At 35.0% G+C, this 21,500-nt stretch overlaps 1 protein-coding gene across 3 annotated transcripts in view; it reads left to right on the top strand.

Moving 5' to 3' along the window:
* The window catches only part of NLGN1 (neuroligin 1), a 641,185-nt gene extending 622,107 nt beyond the window's left edge, over positions 1 to 19,078 (top strand). For all 3 annotated transcript variants that reach the window (XM_034662726.1, XM_034662719.1, XM_034662710.1), the window contains 3 exons: positions 7,185 to 7,397; positions 10,816 to 11,605; positions 12,448 to 19,078. In XM_034662726.1, the coding sequence (XP_034518617.1) occupies positions 7,185 to 7,397; positions 10,816 to 11,605; positions 12,448 to 13,270 (1,826 nt within the window). In that variant the 3' untranslated portion in view covers positions 13,271 to 19,078. The remainder of the gene's footprint in view (positions 1 to 7,184; positions 7,398 to 10,815; positions 11,606 to 12,447) is intronic.
* Positions 19,079 to 21,500: the final 2,422 nt, after the last annotated feature.

Below are 21,500 nucleotides of genomic sequence, written 5' to 3'. Positions count from 1 at the left end.
TCCTTTAATAATGATAAGTCTGTAGGGTAGGTAGTACTATTAATATTGTCTGTTAGGAACCCGAGGTGGGGAGCGGCTAACTTGCTCACACAGCAACTTGCTTGCACGCGCACATTGTCCTACTAAGTTTGGTGCTCTTTTCATAACACTAACTACTGAGAGAATCTCAAATGCCTCTCAAACTTTATGGCCTTAGGCCAATAACCTGGGCCAATATTCTGGGCCAGTTTGCTGGTCGGTGTGTCCTCTTCTTCCTTTTGGAGGCCCCTACGCAGTATAGCCCTATTTTTCTCCCTTTAAGACTACTACTACCCACTCTATGTTTAAAAGCGTTTTCCAAACAGATTGGCTGCTGAGAGGCTCTTAAATTCGCACTTCACTGCTGTCATCAAAGAAAGACACATAGATCTCCGTCACTTGGAAAGTTCAGTTGTTGATCTCCGTGTTGTAACAGAATTGTAACATGTTAATGCCTGCCTTCGTTCAGAAAACACGTACAGAATGGCCATTTGGGGGCAGGTACAGTGGAGCACCCAGTCCAGAGAAAATAAAGAAAATGAACACATTATAAATATAAATGATAAATTACAAAATACACACACACAGTAAAACAGGAGCACATAAGAGAGAAGAAAATATGCATTAGACAGATATTTGCATTATTTTTATAGTCCTTACTGCTCCTGAAGCTATATAATTCTGAACTATATAGTCACTGAAGATTTTTCTTATATGGTAGCCATTGTGTCTCCCTGAATGTCATGCTTTGAAGCAAATTATGCTTTTAAAACATTAGACACATTCCTACATAATCAAAACAATTACAAATTAACAACATGATGTCTTTCCTCTAAGTAGCTCTTTTAGATGGGAGAGTTCTCCTTTTTCACTGTGTGAGAGCAGTTATTCAGAAAGCACAGGAATTCTATCAGTTTTGGTACCAGGTCTGTTGTCCAGATTCAAATAGACAGGAATTACACAATAGCCTAGTTCAGGGAATGTTGCATAAGCATTTTGTGACATGTAGACTAAGAAGTGTGAACATTAACAGCCTCAGGTTGGGGTGAAGAATAGAGGTAATGGTGTGGGATCTGGGGCTAGGTGCTATTTTTTCCCTAGTATCTTGCGCCATTCTTGAAATAGGAATAGTGTACACAATTCGGAGTTAAGCAAACCAGGGCCTTTTTTTCTCCATTATTATCTATGCGGAAAGGAGTCACAAATGTCGGCATTGGCTATAATATAGAAGAACCAATCTCACCTGTTTACCTTGGAGATGGGAAAAATATGGGAAATTTGGGGATTGAAAAATAGAGACCTCCAACTGTCTTCTTTCCAGGCATGTGTTAGCAGTCACCTTCACCTTCCCCATGTCCAGCTGTCAGCAATCAGGAGACTTGGCCAGTAATTCAGTTTGCTTTTCCCAAAGATGAGCCATTAAAAAGCAAATTATCTCACAATAAATAAATAAAGAGATAGATAGATAGATGATCAATATATAAATGTATGAAAATATAAAATTTTGGAAATACTGCCAAGTTATATGATATTAAGGTATCAACCATTTCAGAGCAAGTTTTTTTTTCCCCAGAGGATACATACAAAAAGGAAATTATTTTGATTTTATCCTTTGTTGTTTCTAAGAAGAATTTAGACAATAGCTCTCAAGAGAACACATTAGCAAGGAAGTCAGCTGGAGGTGATGGGTAATTAAATGATACTATGTGTGTTCTTTTTCCCTACATAGACTCCAAAATGTCCAATTTGAGGAATTTTAAACCATTGTATTTTAAACAATCTTGAGTCAAAGGGAAATGAAGGGAAACTGTCCAATATGTGTTAACACAGGGATGTTATTTTGATATAGCAGTGTCCACCATTAGAACAGAATACCTTTCAAAAGTGATTCTGGTGACAGAATGGAAGGCGGACTTGTTTGCTGGAAGTTTAGAGGTTGAGTGACTAATTAGAAGGATTTCATGAGTCTAGGAAGAAAAGGGGAAGACGTAGAATAAGTCAGGAATGTGAGTGGAAGGCAGGACATAGAGACAGAGTGGAGAGGAAGAGCTGGATTTGGCAGCTAAGAAGATAGGGAGAGTTAGCGCATGGGATTTCAGTTGGATTTTTAGTTGGGAGGATTTGAGATATTAATCCCATGTTGGTTTTTTTGTTTGTTTATTTTATGTTTAAGATGCAAAATCCTTAATGAGTTATTTTTCTGACCTATAGTGCCAGGTCGCTAGAAGGATATCTCACTAACATTCAAAGTCTTGGGTCTACAAGGCTGGCTCTTCGATGCTCAGTACGGGCTCTATTTTGAAGTTCTTATCAATTTGACTTAAAGACCAACCACAGCCATCCGTATCCAGGCAACAGCATTGATAAACACAGAAGATTTCTTCCCTACTTCTTTATAACATGAACACACACAGAGGACTCCAAAGAAAAAAAAATTATATATATAATTATATATATTTTTTATATATATAAACACTTTCAGATATTAAACACTATAAGCATAGACATTCAAATTTTCCCTCCTCCCGCACCAAGAAAGAAAGCACAACTACAGTGTAGAATCACTGACATCTTCAATTTCTGATATTCTAAATGTAACCTCAAATGTAAACAGTCTGCATTTTTCCTAGTCCCAGTTGCCTCCTTGAATATGTTTAAATCTTTTTTTCTACCGAGAAGCACCCTGCTTTCCTTTTGTTTTACATTCTAAATATGTTGCCTATGTGGTTACACTGTAAGCGACCTGAATATAGATTGGGTCAACCAATCAGCTGCAGGGCTGCTGCCAGACAACTTATTTTAGCTTCTCTCATATTCCTTCAGGTCTGCCCATCTGAATTTGGTGGAATCAGTAGCCCAAACCAATACCTGGTTACAGTGGTTATGTTTTTATTTATTTTCCCCTTGCCAATTTATTTTATGCCTGATCTGATTTTTCCATTCCAAGGGCCTGTGGACCCACATTCAGTTGTTTGGTTTCTCACTAACACCTGAGAGTAATCTTACTTGCCAGACCAGGTAAACATCACATTAATGCCAAACCCGCTCAGTAAATTTAATCAGATCGTGAGAACTGTTAGTCCATGTAGGAAAACAGTGATTGGAGATTTTCTTTAATAGGGTGAACTTTTAGGTGGGAAGAATGGTATTAAATAAATTCTATTTAAATACATAGTTGAATGACAATTACGGTGTATACAGGAGCCACTGAAATAATTCTTGGCATACTTGTTGTTATGAATTTTGAAAGTTTACCTTGAGTTTCAAAGTAATAGATTTTTCAAGGTTTTATACTCATGAGTCAAGTAAATTAAAGAACTGAATATTATTTTCTGGAAAATTCTTTTGCTATCTCCCCCAAAAAGAGAAGATCGTGTAATCATTATTGTTCTATCTTACAAAAATGACGTCATTGCGTCAGGACATCAATTAGTCATACATTCCAGGAGTTTACAACTGAAGGCCAGGAGAGTTAGATAAAGTGAGGCAGAGGAAGAGGGGAAAGAGGCCAGGAGAGGCAGATAGGGAATGACTTAAGTGACATTAAGGGCAAAGTCGTCTCCAAAGTAATCATGAAGGTAAGAAACACTTTAGGGTCTTTGTAAAACTGGGTTCTGCCACGGCTGGACTGCAGTCGAACAGTCCAATGTAAAGTTCCAGTTACAGTGATCTGAAATAATTCTGCTGTTAAGGACACAGCAGCTAAGTCAAGTTTAAAAAAAACTTCAAATGACACTTCACTGGATAGCAAGGTATAAAGAAAGCTGCCAATGCACATCACTTGGGTAATTAGCAAATAGTGTCTTCCGAGGCAGTGATTTACTCAACGTTCCTCATTTGTCGCCCTTGGCTGAACCACAAAGTTTTGTTTGAAAGTAGCATCAGAAATCAGAAAAGGGGCACCTGGGTGGCTCAGTCGTTAAGCATCTGACTTCGGCTCAGGGCGCGATCCCAGCATTCTGGGATGGAGCCCCACATCAGGTTCTCCCGCTGGGAGCCGGCTTCTTCCTCTCCCACTCCCCCTGCTTGTGTTCCCTCTCTTGCTGGCTGTCTCTTTCAAATAAATAAAATCTTTAAAAAAAAAAAAAAAGAAAGAAGGAAATTCATACAAACATGTAGTATTACTGTACTGGGTCTAAAAATATAGATTTGATTGGTTGACCTTAATAAAGGCAGCAGGTATCTATTATTTTTTCCTAATCTAAAACTCATAGCGACTCTCTGAACTCATCCCAATGATCATTTGAGTTTATTTGGAAGACAGATAGATAATAGCTAGAGAGAGAGACAGATGATATAGATAGATAAACTACAGCATACACATGAAATAAAAATCAATGTTGAAGGAAATTCAGGAATGAAAGGTAGAAATGAAGTTTGACAGAGTAGCTTGGACACTCCAAGCCTACCTAGGACACAATATTTTACCGGATGATTTACTCCATTTTCCGTGCTATGACTTCACAGAGCAACTTTGGAACTGAATTGATTTTGTTCAAAATTTTTTTTTCTTGAAGATGCTACAAGATTTCTTTAAATTATATAAAAAGTAGAAGTTGCTTTTCAGGCAATTGACATGCTTTTACAAGTTTGTTATATAAACACAAAATTATTTGGCCAGCCTACCAGAGTGGTTAAAATGGTGCTACTTAAACTGGAATTATAGAGGGGATATTCTCTAGTTAATGTAGAGATAATCGTCTTATTACCATGGTTCTCCACATGCTACATATTGAATTATGATTACTATTGGTAAGTCAATTTTGTATGAATATAGAGATCATTTGAATATTACTGGAATTATTCAATATTATTTCAAAAGGAATTAAATACAAATCCTGGGGTTTGCGCTGAGTGACATAAACTGTATTCAGAAATCAAATTTCTATCTGAATGTATTTGTGATATAGAAATCTAGATAATAAACTACCTAGAGTGTGTTCTCATTCTCATATTCATTCTCTCTCTCTCATTCTCTCTCTCACACACACACACATACACACACTTACACATCCTTTATCCTTCAAGAGTCCTTTTTATCTATCACAAGGTAATCCTCCCATAATGTTGCTTTCAGGGTTCATGTCATCAGTCTATGTTTATAGAGCAAAACATTTGTAATGGATCCCTTCAGGAATTTAAACTAATGGTTCTGTCTTATACCAACATTCACTTAACAGCAAATAAAGTTAAAAGAGTTCTTTGCTATGTTTTTGTTTTGTTTTTTAATATGCTCTCATTTATATGACTATTGAGGATTTGAAAGTGCTTTTTTTTCTTTGAGAGAGAGTGGGCACATGAACAGGGGGAGAGGGAGGGTCAGAGGAAGAGGGGGAGAGAGAATCTCAAGCATACGCCTCCACGCTCAGCCGACAAGGGGCTTGATCTCAGGACCCTGAGATCATGACCAAGCCGAAATAAAAAAATCGGCTGTTTAATGGCTAAGCCACCCAGGTGTTCCTGAAAGTGCTTCTTTGTAAGAAGATACCACAAAGATTTCCTTAAATTGTTATGCAGATTAAAAAAATAAAAAAAAGAATGAGTATGACCGGAAAGATGTATTTATTTGGATACTATGTCTTAAAAGTTAACCTCAGTCTCAAGGATGTTTTATTTCCAGGGTTATACACCCACCCACCCACCCACACACACACACAGTGGACTAGACATTGTGTTTTTGTTTTGTAGAATTTTTGGTCTTGTAGGAAAATAATGACTAATCATCTTCATTTCTTCATTTTTTTTTTTTTGCAAAATTATTCATGATTTGTCTTCATCTATTGCTTCCTACAATGATCCTAAAGAATTTCTTGTCCTTATGTTCATTTTGGGTATAGACTCAACTGGTAGGTACTGTTATCACAGATATAATTGACTTCCTGGCTTTGTTACAAAATAACTATGTTCAATAAATAAAGGTATATTTCAAATTGAACAAAATAATTTTTACTTATTTTATGTTGAGTTTCTATAATGGGTCTGCAATAAGAGAATACCTCTAATTTTTAAAAAAGATTAGTTCCATAAACTTGGAGATTGGAAATTATATCCCTGAATATAATCAATTTATATGTAGTATATCTCTAAATATTTTCTACACAATATGTGAATAGTCAATAAAATGGAATTTTTTATGAATTACTTTATACTTTCTCATTTATACCAAATGTGGAAATATATTAGAGAGTAGATATTTGTTTAATAAGTTATAATGAACATTATAAAAGCTATTAAGTCAGTGAAACGAATGAATATGTTTAAAGTATTATTAAAGTAATATCTTTGACTCCTCTCTAAAACAACTTCCATGTATAAGAAATTCACTCAGTTCTTATAATCACCATATTTTTCTCCTTTTTTCAATTGTCTTTGCCACTCTGTCAGTTTAGATCCCTATAACATTTCCTCTATCTCCTTTCTCTTTCTTATGCAACATATATTCCTCCTGATTATCAGATTTACTGTAAAGCAGAGCTTTAAACATTCCAGATATATGAGTCTGAATCTTTCAAAAATCTCTAATTATTCTGTTGTTTTCTAATTGAGCCAATATGCTCAGTTTAGCATTTAAGGTATTCCAAAATGTGGTCTCAAATTACCTCAAACACAGTGATTCTTTCTTAAGCATGGACCATCTTTGATAAAAATGCATATATACATCTACAAGGGAAGAGTTGCATATGATTTTATGCACAAGTCTTAGAAAAATACCCCTGCTCTTCACCCTCACGTCCTGCCCCTCTGCGACACATTCCTTAAATTCCAACCATGTTAGACCACGAGCAACTGGAGGACTGACACAGTGTTTTATGCAAAAGCACATTCTCATATGCCCCATGGTACTATCCCAAATGTCTCCAAGTAACTTGGCTGGCAGAATGTCTCCCCTGAGGTTTTCCGGAATGTTTTCATTCTCTTTATCCGCCCCCTGTTACCTATTACCTGGGTAACTTGGGGAAGGTAAATGTCATTTTTCACATTTCAGTGTCTACTATCCTTCCTAAAGTATATTCTTTCATTCTGGTGGGAAATAATTTTTTACTGAAGAACTTGGACTCTACTCACCTTGATGAACACAGGCTTCAATTGTATTTAAATTGAATGTCTATTGGATTCATGCAACTCAAAAAGGTCTTCTAAGGGATCTTTTTATTTTGATCTTCCAGGTTTCTTGAGCACAGGGGATCAGGCTGCAAAAGGAAACTATGGACTCCTTGATCTCATCCAGGCTTTAAGATGGACTAGTGAGAACATTGGATTCTTTGGTGGTGACCCCTTAAGAATCACTGTTTTTGGATCTGGCGCTGGGGGTTCATGTGTCAATCTTCTGACTTTATCCCATTATTCTGAAGGTAACCGTTGGAGCAATTCAACCAAAGGTATTATGCAGGTTGCAAATTTTGACAATTTTGGTGTCTGCATGCCACCACCATCAGTAGTATGTGATGCTCTGTATATATCTCTGTTCAAACTGAGTGTTAGGTTAAGCTCAATCACTGTTTAAAATTTTGTTTCTTCAGCTTTTCTATGCATGTTTCAATTTTTGTCAAACTCTTTTCTTTGTCTCCTGTGGAGCTTGGTAAGGATGCCCTTTCAAGCACACTTCAGAATAGTTACCATTACAGTTACTTTTCTTTCCTCTCAAAGGGTGATTTTTGGGAAAATCAAAGATGTTCACAGTTCTGTCATCTAATGTTTATTCAGTAATCAAAAATCAAAGACAGGTTCTTTTTAAATGCAAGGATTGTGTATAATCTATTTTCAAGACAATAGACATGTAAAACCCTTTACTGGTAAGAAGATAAGGAAGCAGTTATAAGCCGGTTTGTCTGGAAACAAGATTTTCACTTGTCTGAGTACAGAATGGATGTTTGATTATTTTGCATGCATGATCCAAAATTGTCAAAGCATCAAGGTCACTAGTAGAGCTTTTCATTAAAAGGAAAATTAGGTTTGAATCTGTGCTTTTTCTATCTTCAACTTCAAAAGTGTTTATTTTTTTTTCCCTGTAAAACTTGGCTCGAAAGCAGCATGGAGCACTGAGGCTGCATAAACCCATGAAATATTTTTCTGGCCTTGACACCTTTTTTCCAAAGTGCCTGCCCAAGGCTCATCATGTTGGTTTTTTATGAATTCCCATTTTACCATGAGTTTAAGTCACTCATTCTAATTGCATTATTAACTTCAAATATCCACCGGAACAGAAGTGTTTTGTTGGAAAAATCTGCAAAAGCAAATACTTTCTCTCCATTATACATAATAGATAGGAAGATGGAGAATACACGTCAACATAGACCATTTTGTATTTTCTGCTTTTTTATTGTCATTTTATATATATTGAGGAAATATACGCTGTCAACTCTAATTCATGAAGCATCTTGATTTGTTAAGACCGAGTTTTATGATATGTGCATCAGACATAGAATATTTTTTTCAGTATCAAAGATACACTGATGTGGTATTACCAAAGAACAGCCTATCATTAAATGAGTATATATATGGAGAATCATAAATTATCATAAACTTAATTTATAGACATAGTTTATGTAACATCTCATCTATGTTAGAGCTTTGATTTGAGATGACAAAATGACACATATGAGAACATTTCCAATCTTATAGCCATCTTGGTCTGCAATGAAGTGGCTTATTTTGAAATAACAAACTTCGTTGTTTATTTTTTTTTCATTGAAGAGATTAGACTGTTCTAGCTGAGGACTATACTAATGCCAATATTTACATAGGCTAACATTAGACAATCTGTTCAGACTTCATAGGGTCATTTGGTTTCAAATGTTATTTTTTCCTATTTATTCTAAAAGTTTTTCTTAATGGACAGCAAAAATGGGCACCAAAGCCAGTCAACTAATCTAAAACTAGCAAGTGATAAAGAGATAAGCTAATTAGTTCATTGGCTAGCATTGCTATTCATCACTTGATGATTTGGTGAACAGTGGCCAGTGGCTATGCCAACAGTTGAAGATATAATATTCCATCACACTCTTCAAGGGAAACTGTCCTCGTGGGGCCAGAGAAATGGACTTATATTTGGTTTAGTCTTAAACCTATCTCCACAAAAAGGTTGCTTGATTTTTTTCCCAGAGATGCCCAGGAGAGATCTTAAAACCATCAGGCTAATTCTGTCTCCCATGCAGACATAGATTTAGAGTCTGTAAACCCCCCAGGACTGCAGCAACGCTTGGGCCTATATATACCAGGAGTCAACCACAGATTGTATACACATAAAAAGCATTTTCACTAATGATAAAATGTATGATTTTTCCAGTACTATCTACATGGCATATTTCAGACTATATTTTATATGACGTGCATTTTTCCCAAATCTTTTTTGGTATATTTAGTTAATGTCATTGAGCCCCTGAAATGGGAAATAATCACCAGGTTTATTTTAGTTGAAAAGTTTTTAATTAATAAAATACTTCTCTGAGCAAATGTTAACAAACACATAGCCTATGTAATTTTTAAAAATTATCTGTGTTTATATCATTCTCACTAGCATACTTTGCTCTGGCAAACTAAAAATATGTTCATAAAGATGTCAGAAACCAAAACAAATTTAAATTGGTACTGTTTGACTTTTTGAGTATTTTTAGAATTATCTAGGAGCATATTATAGACATTTTGAATACATATACATGTTTGGAGAAAAATCTAAAACTTTGCTTCTAATTCAGACACTGCTTTAGCACCTCTGTGAAAAGAATTCTTATCTCATTAACACATATGAATAATTGAGCATGTGTTTAAATAACTGAACTACAAAGCTATATTTGGAAATTGATAATAAATGTAATTTTTTAAAAGAAAATAGATAAATTATGTTTTTAAAACAAGAATTTTATTTGAAAATATCTTAATGGGTAGATAAAGTGCATTTGTAAATTTGAATGGAATGCAGCTCTTATCAAACTGCATATGGGACCATGATTTATAATTCTTAAATGCAATTATGTTAAAAGCAGTGGACCATGTATTTTTCACCTTTTATGATAAAATATAGCGGTGCACATTCAACAGTGGAAAAAGTTAAATCCCCCCCCCCACTGAATCCTTCTGCTGATGGCTTTTCCTTCAACCTAGTGAAAACACTTCAAATGTTATGTCTTCTTCTGAAAGATGAATATTCAGCATATTATGTCTGACATGAAGAGCTGGAAAGAGTATGTCTGAAGTGATATTCTGTTCTGTGTGCCTTCAGGGCCATCCCCAGGGTATTAGCAAATCCCAGCCCCAGTAGTTGTGTAAGCTACCAACAATTCTTTTTTTTTAATAAATCTGAATAAAACAAACATACAGAAAAAAAAAAACATACAGAGCCAATTGAAGGAAGATACATGCAGCCAAACTGAAAGAAATATTCTCAAAAAACAATACAAAGTCTAATGAAGAGTTAAGGGGGAGAGAGCCCATCTGCTTGGCTTTTGTAATAACGTGAGTGTTTACATGTTGATTGAAAAAAATATTTGGGACTTCTTACCACTAATATTTACACATTCTCCATCTCTCCTTGCATATTGCCTTTCTGAGACTCCAAACAATTTAGACTTCTTGATCCCTAAAGCAGTTGCCTCTCAAAGCATAGGACTTAGTCTACCTCTCTGACTCCTAATACCCTGGGGATGACTTTATGTACTTTCTCTTAAGCAAAAATGTCTCTATCTTCCTGTTTTTTGAGTTGTATATGGGTTTTTATATAAATCTAAAATATCAGATGTTACTATCTTACCATAACATTATTCAAAAGTCATCTCAAACTCTTTGTTGTATTTCCCATAGGACTTTTCCAACGAGCCATAGCTCAAAGTGGAACAGCCCTTTCCAGCTGGGCTGTTAGTTTCCAACCTGCAAAATATGCTAGAATGCTGGCCACGAAAGTTGGTTGCAATGTTTCAGATACAGTAGAGTTAGTGGAATGCCTACAGAAGAAGCCTTACAAAGAACTTGTTGACCAAGATATTCAACCAGCAAGATACCACATAGCCTTTGGACCTGTGATTGATGGTGATGTAATACCAGATGACCCTCAGATATTGATGGAGCAAGGAGAGTTTCTCAACTATGATATAATGTTAGGAGTTAACCAAGGGGAAGGGTTAAAATTTGTCGAAAATATAGTCGATAGCGATGATGGTATATCAGCTAGTGATTTTGACTTCGCTGTTTCCAATTTTGTTGATAATCTATATGGATATCCTGAAGGCAAAGATGTTTTGAGAGAAACCATTAAATTCATGTATACTGACTGGGCTGACCGTCATAACCCTGAAACCAGAAGGAAGACATTACTGGCTTTGTTTACAGACCATCAGTGGGTGGCACCAGCTGTAGCTACAGCAGATCTCCACTCGAACTTTGGTTCACCTACGTATTTCTACGCCTTTTACCATCATTGCCAAACAGATCAGGTTCCAGCTTGGGCTGATGCAGCTCATGGAGATGAAGTTCCCTACGTACTAGGAATCCCCATGATTGGACCTACAGAGTTATTTCCTTGCAACTTCTCCAAAAATGATGTGATGCTGAGTGCAGTTGTAATGACATACTGGACAAATTTTGCCAAAACTGGGTATGTACCTATGGAATAAAGTTTTCTATAACTTAATAAAAGTATCCTTGTAAGCATTTAAAAATAATACACACTTGGTGTACAAGTAATTTCATTTAATAAATTCATGCCAATTATATATTTAGGTTTCTTTATTCAATTCTATATGGTGCTACTTCAGAAATCATTGCTTTATTAGTTCTTACTTTTTAGAAGTTTACTAAGAAAGCCTTGACGCCTTTATGCATTACTCAGTAATTAAACTTATTTTGTGGGTTTTTTTATTACACAAGACTTGTTTTTGTTATTTAGTAGTGATGGATATTATTTTATAGTGCTTTCCAGTTTATGGTATTGTTTGCCCTTTGATCCTTCTAACTTCTTTATTAAGTGGACAGGTCAGGTATTGTTAATCAATTTTGCAAATAAGGGCTGAGGTGATGAGAGAGCCTAGCCTCATATAGATATTCATATGTCTTGTATGTAGCACCACTAGGACTTAAAACCTCATCTGCCAATTCCAAAACTCAAGTCTTTTCCTGTATTCCATGCTGTCCTTGTTAGTTTGCCTAGGAGACAATGCATGTGAATATGAATTTTTAAATCTTTGGGCAGATAGTAGCCCATCTCTAAATGGGCAAAGAGAACAAGAATGTGAGGCTTACTCTCATTACATTATCATCCATCTAACCTGCCTGCGATAGGATCTGTCTTTCTAAATTGACCCACGTTGTTATTAAAGCACAGTCTATGCCTTGCTAACTTGCTAAGTTACCTCTTCAATTCTGTGTTAAACTAGTACTATTTGGATTAAGAAAAAGAATAAAACAATTTTGTTCTCATAGTGCTTCTTTCTTTCCTAGTGACCCAAATCAACCAGTCCCTCAAGACACAAAATTCATCCATACCAAACCCAACCGCTTCGAAGAAGTAGCATGGACCAGATATTCCCAGAAAGACCAACTTTATCTCCATATTGGATTAAAACCAAGAGTTAAAGAACATTATAGAGCCAATAAGGTGAACCTCTGGTTGGAGCTGGTACCTCATCTGCATAATCTCAATGACATTTCTCAGTATACCTCGACAACAACTAAAGTGCCATCAACTGACATCACTTTCAGACCCACAAGGAAGAACTCTGTCCCTGTCACATCAGCATTTCCCACTGCCAAGCAGGATGATCCCAAACAACAGCCAAGTCCGTTTTCAGTGGATCAAAGGGACTACTCCACAGAGCTGAGTGTCACTATTGCCGTTGGAGCGTCACTGCTGTTTCTGAACATCCTCGCCTTTGCAGCCCTGTACTACAAAAAGGATAAGAGGAGACATGATGTTCATAGGAGATGCAGCCCTCAGCGCACCACTACCAACGATCTGACCCACGCACAAGAAGAGGAGATCATGTCCCTCCAAATGAAGCACACTGATTTGGATCATGAATGTGAGTCCATCCATCCACATGAGGTGGTTCTTCGGACCGCCTGCCCCCCAGATTACACACTAGCTATGAGGAGGTCACCTGATGATGTTCCCTTAATGACACCCAACACCATTACAATGATTCCCAACACTATACCAGGGATTCAACCCTTACACACATTCAATACATTTACCGGAGGACAGAACAATACTCTGCCCCATCCCCATCCCCACCCCCATTCACACTCAACAACCAGGGTATAGCCAGATAAGAGAAACAAACTCTATTTTTTTGATGGATTGCAGTAAAAGATTACTGAAGATTCCTTGGCTTTCAACCTACAAGACTCTTACTATTTAAATAAGGAGGAATATTATGTGAATATACATATCAAGAACTGTGGGGGTTTTGAAAAAATAAATTGTACATATATACACAAATCAACTTTAAAAATGAATTTCAATTGCTTGAAGCAATTGTTCTGAATGATACTTTTTCATTCACATTCAAGAATTAATTTTTTGAAGATTTATGTTACATAATGGAATTAGGCATGTGGAACACCAAACAGGAAAGAACTATGTCTGAAATACAAAACATAAAAATAAAAAAAAACGACCATGAATATGCACAAGGGACACACCAATGGAATGTCAGATAATTTTCACCAGTTTTTATTTGGAGCCGTTTTATTGTGTAGACCATATTTACATATTTGGATAAGTACACAAAGCACCAATGCTGTTAATGGCCTTAGCGGAGGCTCATGCTGAAATTTGCCAGTAAAACAAAGAAGTTTAAAGACTGGCAGGTACAACATTATCACATAAGTGCTGTCAGTATAAAGTTGTGGGGATAAAGGAAACTGGATATTTTTAGCACGATGTGCATGATAATTTATATGCTTGGTGGCTGTGCTGCTGATTAAGCCGTAATTAAAATTCTTCTCATCCCATTGGAGTCTTTAATAGAAGCTTCCTCTATCAATTGGCAGAACCTAAAGAAGATTTTAAGGGGCAAAAGTAATTAGAAGTAAATAATTCACAGTAGTTTTGATAATAGGAGGAATTAGTTATTAAAGGTATTTGAAGAAACTATAGGTATAGTGGTGAATACTCGCTGATATGAATCCCAGGAAAAAAGAAATTCCTGTGTTTTTAATGTTCCTTTCATTCCAATCTAAATAATTTATAGAAATACAGCCCTAATTGGACATGTGTTACAGGATCTATAATTTGCTGTGGTTTTTGTTGCTCTGTATTTTGTTCCATTTTGGTAAGGTGAAGTGTGTCCAAAGAGTTACTTGCAACAGTCTTTTATGATATGAGGATGCCCCCAATTACCACTCTGATTACAGTTCTCAGTTAATTGATTTCCTCATGTTGCATGACAAAATGTTTACTAATAAGAATTCAATATACGGTTATGTCCCTCCTCATATCACTTCTCTTTCTCACTGAGGTTCATTCACTGGAATTTACTCACGCAATCTCAGTAGAGTGCAACAGAGATACAGAACCTAGAAGGAGAGTCAACACCTGGAGGATTTTAGTCTTACACATATGTGTGATTTTAAACGAATACTTTAAGACCACAGGAAACTCTTCATCCCCCTGTTGTTTACCAGTAACAGTATATCACAGACCTTTCCAAATGTTTGTATATGTAATCAGATGTACATTTATATTAAAAAAATTGAGATGGACTTAAAGAGCACATCCTGATAAATACTTTCTCTCTTACCTGTACTATATTTCTATTAGACTAAAGTTATGTGATTTTTTTTTACATTTTTTCAGATGACTAGCAATTTTGATAGTTTGTAAGATAATGCAAAGAACTTTCTCTGACAAACTAACTGCAGTAACAGAAACCTTTCTTTTCAGTTACTCTTTTTCAAGAATGAAAGCTTATTATACAAAAAAAAAATTGTATACTACTTGATGGAAACAACTTTGTACATCTTGGCCATGTCACTGGTCATTGCGTGAAATAAAGATAATCTGGATAATGACTATTAGTCCAATGCTAAGAGACATGATCTTTGCTCATTAAAGAGCTAAAATGTTTATTGCTGTTTTGTCTTTTTTTTTAAATAACAAAAGAAACATGACTGTCTCAGAGAGTCATTTTTCTAGACCAGTTGGGTTTTTGAAGACGTATAGGTAACTTCTATCGAAAACACACGTGTATTTAAAGGCAAATCTCATCTAAGATGAAACGGATGAAACTTTAACGTTATGAATTTATAAGCCCAGGAATTCATGAAAAATATTAGCTTTGTATTTTTAAATACCTCTTACGTGAAAGTGTTGTAGAAATAAAATGTGCCAATTGTTTTCAGTTTAGAAACACAGGTTCTGATTTTCATCAACAAGGAAAAGGCCTATTGGAAATAAATGTGCAATATTTCATGAAACGAGAATAGTTAAGTTCATCATAAAAGGGTGATTAAACTATCATAAAGTAATGGATAGAAAGTTATCCTCCTAAGAGAATTAAAAAGTGCTGAGCAAGACATTAAGCTGACACTAAAAGATAAAATCTTCTATATCAAGGAATTTCTTTGCTTGTAATTCCCCCTCCCTTTTATTAACTATCAATTAAATGTAGATATTACTCTATAACTTCAAATAAGAATCTCTGTTAGAAGTGAAAAGTCTTCAAAACCCAGAGCGGTCTACATGCAGTTTTTGCCTAATGTGGTTAGGCTTTTAGACTGTGAACTGCCAATGTAAACCAAGAAAAAGAATTGCTTAACATCTGAAATATTGCTAACCAGAAAACTGTCTTTTATTACACCAATTAAACAAAAGATAAAAAGAAATAGAAATGGCAACAAAATAAGATATGAGTGAAATCTTTCATATGCATTACTTCACTTGGCAAAATCAAGCATTCTATTCTGTCTTAATGATGGCCATACTTATATCTATCTGCATATGTGTTGCTCTAAATTTATCTATCAATCTACCTATATATGCCATAACTGACATCTATGTTATATTAATTTAGGGAAATGATTTAGGAAAACAAAGCATAGTCCTAGTCTTTTTTCTAAATTAATGTAGTATCAACTTTGTGGAAGATAAAAAGCAGTTCTAGGTTTTATTACTATTCTCAAGTCGTGATAAAGTCATTGTGAAATGAGAGTTAGTTGTTAGTTTTATAATTACAGCAGCTAGTTTTCTGAGTGTAAAATGATTTCCCACAGTAAACAGAACATTAAGAACTGTTTTTAAAGCTGAAACATAATTTTTAAATGCAAGAAATATTTTGAATATTGTTAAATTTTAACCAATATCTTTAAAATGTATTTATTTAGACAATTTTCTTTAGAAAAAAGTAAGTCACAGAATTAAAAGGATATTTTTGGCATTACTTATTGATTCAGATTTTCCTCCCTCAAATTAAATTGCAAATAGTCAAGGCTGCTTAGAATTTATACAAACATTAAGCCAAAATGGACTTTATTTCATTGTTTTGCTATTATTCAAAATTATTACCAGGTGTTTATCAACAGATTAAAGTTGCTCTAGAGTATAGGATTAGAAATATGAAAGTGACAGACTTCATAGTTTTAAATTTCTATTGAATATGTTCACTCTGAACACAATCTGATTGAATACTACAGATGTATCATAAGGCTCACCATTAGCTTTATGGAAACTGAAAGTCATTTGCTAAAGCATTAAAACTGTCCAATTTGAATTTGGAGAGATCATGCTTGCGGCTCAAAGAAGAAAATCTGAGTAAAGTATAGATTATTTCATTCCCTATGTCAAATTTTAAAGTTGGCCATAATGATGCTTTAATTCAGATTTTTTTGATGTGTACAACATGAACAGCAACCAAATCTTTAAAAATAATTAATCGTATGTGATACAAAAGAGGAAAACAATGCACTAATTTTCTTACAGAAAAGAAATGCCAAATCTCAATTGTTATATCTATCACATATTCTTCTCAAGTTATTTCACCTGCTGACATCCACACCGACACACGTATTAATATCATGAAAAGATACAAAGAATGTGGCAAATGTGTTTCAGCTTTAAAGGCACTACTACATAGAAATTACTGGGATTTTTTTCTTTGGCGAGTTTCACTGGAAGATTTTCACAGGGAAAAATGATGAATGGAATTTTTAGGAAGCTGTCAAATATCATGGCAATCCTTTGATGTTTGTTTTCTTCTGTGTTGTTGGTTCAAAGTACTGGCCTTCTTCATTTCTAGTAATTAGTTGTTATAGACTATCAGTTTTTAATGTGAGTGAAAATTAGATAATTTGGTTATACTTGTGAAAACATGCTCCCAAATAAATTCAATTAATAGGCATTTCCCTGCTGAGATTTTGTTATCATTCATTTAATTATCTTGTCACGCTTTACTGTTACAGACAATTGTTTTGGCTTTTTAGTCAATAAACTAAGGGAATTTCTCCAACAGCCTTATACCTCTCCTGCACTTGATATGGTAACATACACTTCAAATTTCCATCAGAAGCCTCTAAAGAAATATCCTACTGATATGAAACATTTGGTAGCCAACTTGATTCTCTTTCAAAAGCATTCTGATTTGACTTTGCTCTGGCACTATGATGTATGTGTATGCAGGCCAGAAATCAATTCCATTTGATAAAAGTTATGGAGTATACAGACTGGAATAACCGTGTGCAGGGTATAAGTGCCTTTCTTCCTGGGATTTTATTTATAAATCTTATTGTCTTTTTTAAATTTGCAGATCCTGATAATTAATTGAAAAGATACACTAGGATGACCATGTTACAAATTTCCAGTAAGAAAATTTTAGTTAGAAAGGTCTTTTGTTGCATTTAATTTGATTCTTGTATGACAGCAAATGGGTCCAAACTATTCCTAAAAAAGAGTAAGGTGAAATTTTGGAGAAAAACAAATAATTATTTAGGCATCAGATTTAATAGTATTTAAGTGCAGCAACTTAAATCTCTGACCAACTTTAACTTTTTTCCAAATAGGTAAGTTTAATTTAAAAGGAGTCTGAAGTTTTAGGGACAAACATAAATTAAAAAGTATATCATTTTTTCTAGCCAACCATTATATATACCACATGGTGTGTATCCAAATAGGATTATATATATATATATATATATATATATATATATATATATATATAATCCTATTTGGTATGTAGTTTATTGGATGTTTGTGATGGCCCTTTCAGACTCACATATTTACAAATGACTTTGTATACCTTAGTACATATGTACTAATGTCATAGAATTTAATCTTCTGTAGAAGGTCAAGCCAAAGTGCTAGCAGTTTTGTGTTGAAATGAACGATAACAATTAAAGCTTTAAAGAAATTTGTAAAGGTCTAGTAACAAAAACTCAGCAGATGAAGTTAAAGCAAAGGGACTATTTTTGAATGCCATGTCTAGGGTTGATGTCTATTATTAGATGGTATGTTTAAAAGAATTTTAGTGTTTTTGATTCATCTTTTCTGCACTCATATCATTTAGCAAATTAATGGACATATGTCATGGTTTTTGTAAAAAAAAAAGAAGGACATTGGGTGTCATGATTCAGTTTGTGTTTGGACATCCATGGCTTTCATTAAAACACGTTTATTATCATGAATAAATATTACCATGTTTTCCAAGTTGTGTTGACTATTTTTAAACTCAGAAATAATTTCTTCTCTGTGTGACACACAAAAACATTTCCAAGATAAATGTTCCTTTCCAGCTTCTTTGTATTGCCCACGCATGTGCTGACAGTTCCGATTTGATGGAAACAATGACAGTTTCTGGTCTGTTCACCTCTGGTGAACGCAGGGAAAGCATCTGGAGAGTCAGTTTCAGGAACTTGGGCACCCTTATTGCACAGCTTGTCAGAAAAGAGAGAGGAAAGAGGGAGGAGAAAAGGGGAAGGAGTGAGGAAATGAGGGAGGAAGAAAAAGGAAGAAATACATCTCAATTTTAAAGTAATGACTTTTTGCCTCCAAATGGTTCTTTTATAGAGATGTATAGCAGCTTATTAACAAAGAGAGCAGAAATTTAAATAAATCTCTTTAAACCATAATCCATTGTCCTTGGAGAATAAGATTAATAATATTTAGGATGAGGGGCGCCTGGGTGGCACAGCGGTTAAGCGTCTGCCTTCAGCTCAGGGCGTGATCCCGGCGTTCTGGGATCGAGCCCCACATCAGGCTCTTCCACTATGAGCCTGCTTCTTCCTCTCCCACTCCTCCTGCTTGTGTTCCCTCTCTCACTGGCTGTCTCTATCTCTGTCAAATAAATAAATAAAATCTTAAAAAATAATAATAATAATATTTAGGATGAGACGGTGAATTTAATCCTTGATCCAGGCCTTGCTTAAATTGAGTCCCTGGAAACAAACAAAAATAAAATCTAGAGTGATAGATTTCTAGTCTTGTTCTATTTAATCAATAATGATCTAGTAGGGAGGACTGAGTGAAGTATGGGCGTCGTTCATTTGTACATAGCCCTAGGTAAGAATACAGTTAAACAAATAAAATAAGACATCATAGAATTTCCCAAAATATAGCCTAAAGATCACTATTTCCAAGTTGTCACTGTTTTGCAGATCTCTGTGGCCACCTATAGCCATCAGTACCAAATAAACAGTTTAAGACAACATTCAGAGTTGCACATTCCACAGAAGGGTTTAGATGTTTTATAGGGTTTGATGTTGTTCTACATGATTACATTTTTACTACATTTTTACATTTCCTTACAGGTTACAGAATGTTATTTCTGAGTTCAAAAAACAGTCCCAAATATATTCTATAAATGTTTATATGAAAACAGTATTTTCTGATGGAGTGCCATAATTTGAAGTACTTCCTACTGTCCCAATTCTGGAGAGTTTCCTTGAATATCCCCTTAAAATATTTCTCTCTCTTTCCTGAAAATATTCAGCCTCATTCTTGATGTTGACTTCTCCTGCACCAGAGGACACCTTTCCACCACCTTCTATAGCTTCTCTTTGCATCCCCTCTCCCACTGCTCTTTATGCCTTCTTCTCCAAGAAGGTAGAAATTGTGGAGAATGTGTCCAAGTAATCTTAATAAGTGGTGCCTTAGGAATTGGCTCCCTCTGTTCACTCAAGCAATGAGAAGAAGTAGTCATTCATTTATTCAGTCAATGGTGTTCACCATGGGCCAACATGCTGAGTGTTAAACACAATGGGCTGAATATTTAACACTTACCAATAAAATACAACTATTACCATGCTTGGAATAGGTTTAAACACTTAAACTATTCAGGTTTCCTTCTGTACTATCTAGTGTACCAACTCATTATACAATACTTTGTTTAATCTATTTTATATGCCTCAAAATAGTAAACACAAAACAGTACTTGCTGAGTTCACAGCAATATTAGTTCAATTCTATTGACCAGTCCACCAATAAAAGCAGGTGTATGGCAATCCTTCCCAATAATAAACATAGCCATATCTGAAGCCACACTGTACTATGCCAAAATAAATCAAACTGAAATATCCAGCTTAAATTTCATCTGATCCAGCCACTTAACCGATTCCTTAATCCTCTACCACAGACCCAATATGTGGCTGTGAACTTTATTAGGGCACACCACTGGTCTAGAATTCTAAAACTGGTGGTTACTTTTGAGACCATCTGGAATTTCTTCCTTCTATTCACCTATCATGTTATCTTTTCTTTTGAAAGTCATAAAGGCTCCATCTCATGACTTCCTTTCAAATATTTGAAGACAACTATACCTTACATGAGTCATTTTCCTCTCAAAGAAAAATTCCCATTTTTAATACAAAATAGCTTAGTCTTCACCATTCTGATCATTGTTTTTTTTTTTTAATAGTCTCTCAAGCCTATATTTCTTAAGGTGTGTGATATATAGGATTGTATATAATAAATGCTTCAGGTAGCAGCTGATCCCTAACTAACAGATCACTGCTAACAACTTCCTCATTGTAGACACTGTATTCTTGTAATATTATTTACGGTAATGTTATTTTCTTTGGTGGCCATAGCACACTAGTAATTCAGATTGAGACCTCATCCGTATTAAAACTCCTTAAAATTTCTACATGTACTGCTGTTAAGCAAATTATGCTTTCATCCTGTCCTTGATCATTTGAATGTTATTTCATCTTCAGGATATTGGACACTATTAAATTCCACCTTCATCAGATTCATCACATTTTTCCAGCCTATGAAATCTTTCTATCCATTGTAGAGTAATGAAATCCAATAAAGTGGTAGGCATACTTTTTTATCTTCATCCAAATAATTTACAAAAGATACTATGCAGAATCAGGTTGAGGACAAAGTTTGGGACTAACAGTAATGGAAATAGTATGTATAAAAAATCAACAGCTGACGTTTCCTGAGCACTTACTATGGCCTAGATTCTGTATCATACCCCACAGTAAATCACCACATACCACCCTCAAAAGTTTATCAGTACTTTTGGATGCACATATTAAGGACTTTTTATTATATGTGA

This window comes from Ailuropoda melanoleuca, chromosome 1 (assembly GCF_002007445.2).
Source record: "Ailuropoda melanoleuca isolate Jingjing chromosome 1, ASM200744v2, whole genome shotgun sequence".
In the NCBI taxonomy this organism is placed as follows: Eukaryota; Metazoa; Chordata; class Mammalia; order Carnivora; family Ursidae; genus Ailuropoda; species Ailuropoda melanoleuca.
The sequence above is the reverse complement of the archived record's forward strand: the minus strand, read 5'-3'. Positions and strand labels throughout refer to the sequence as shown.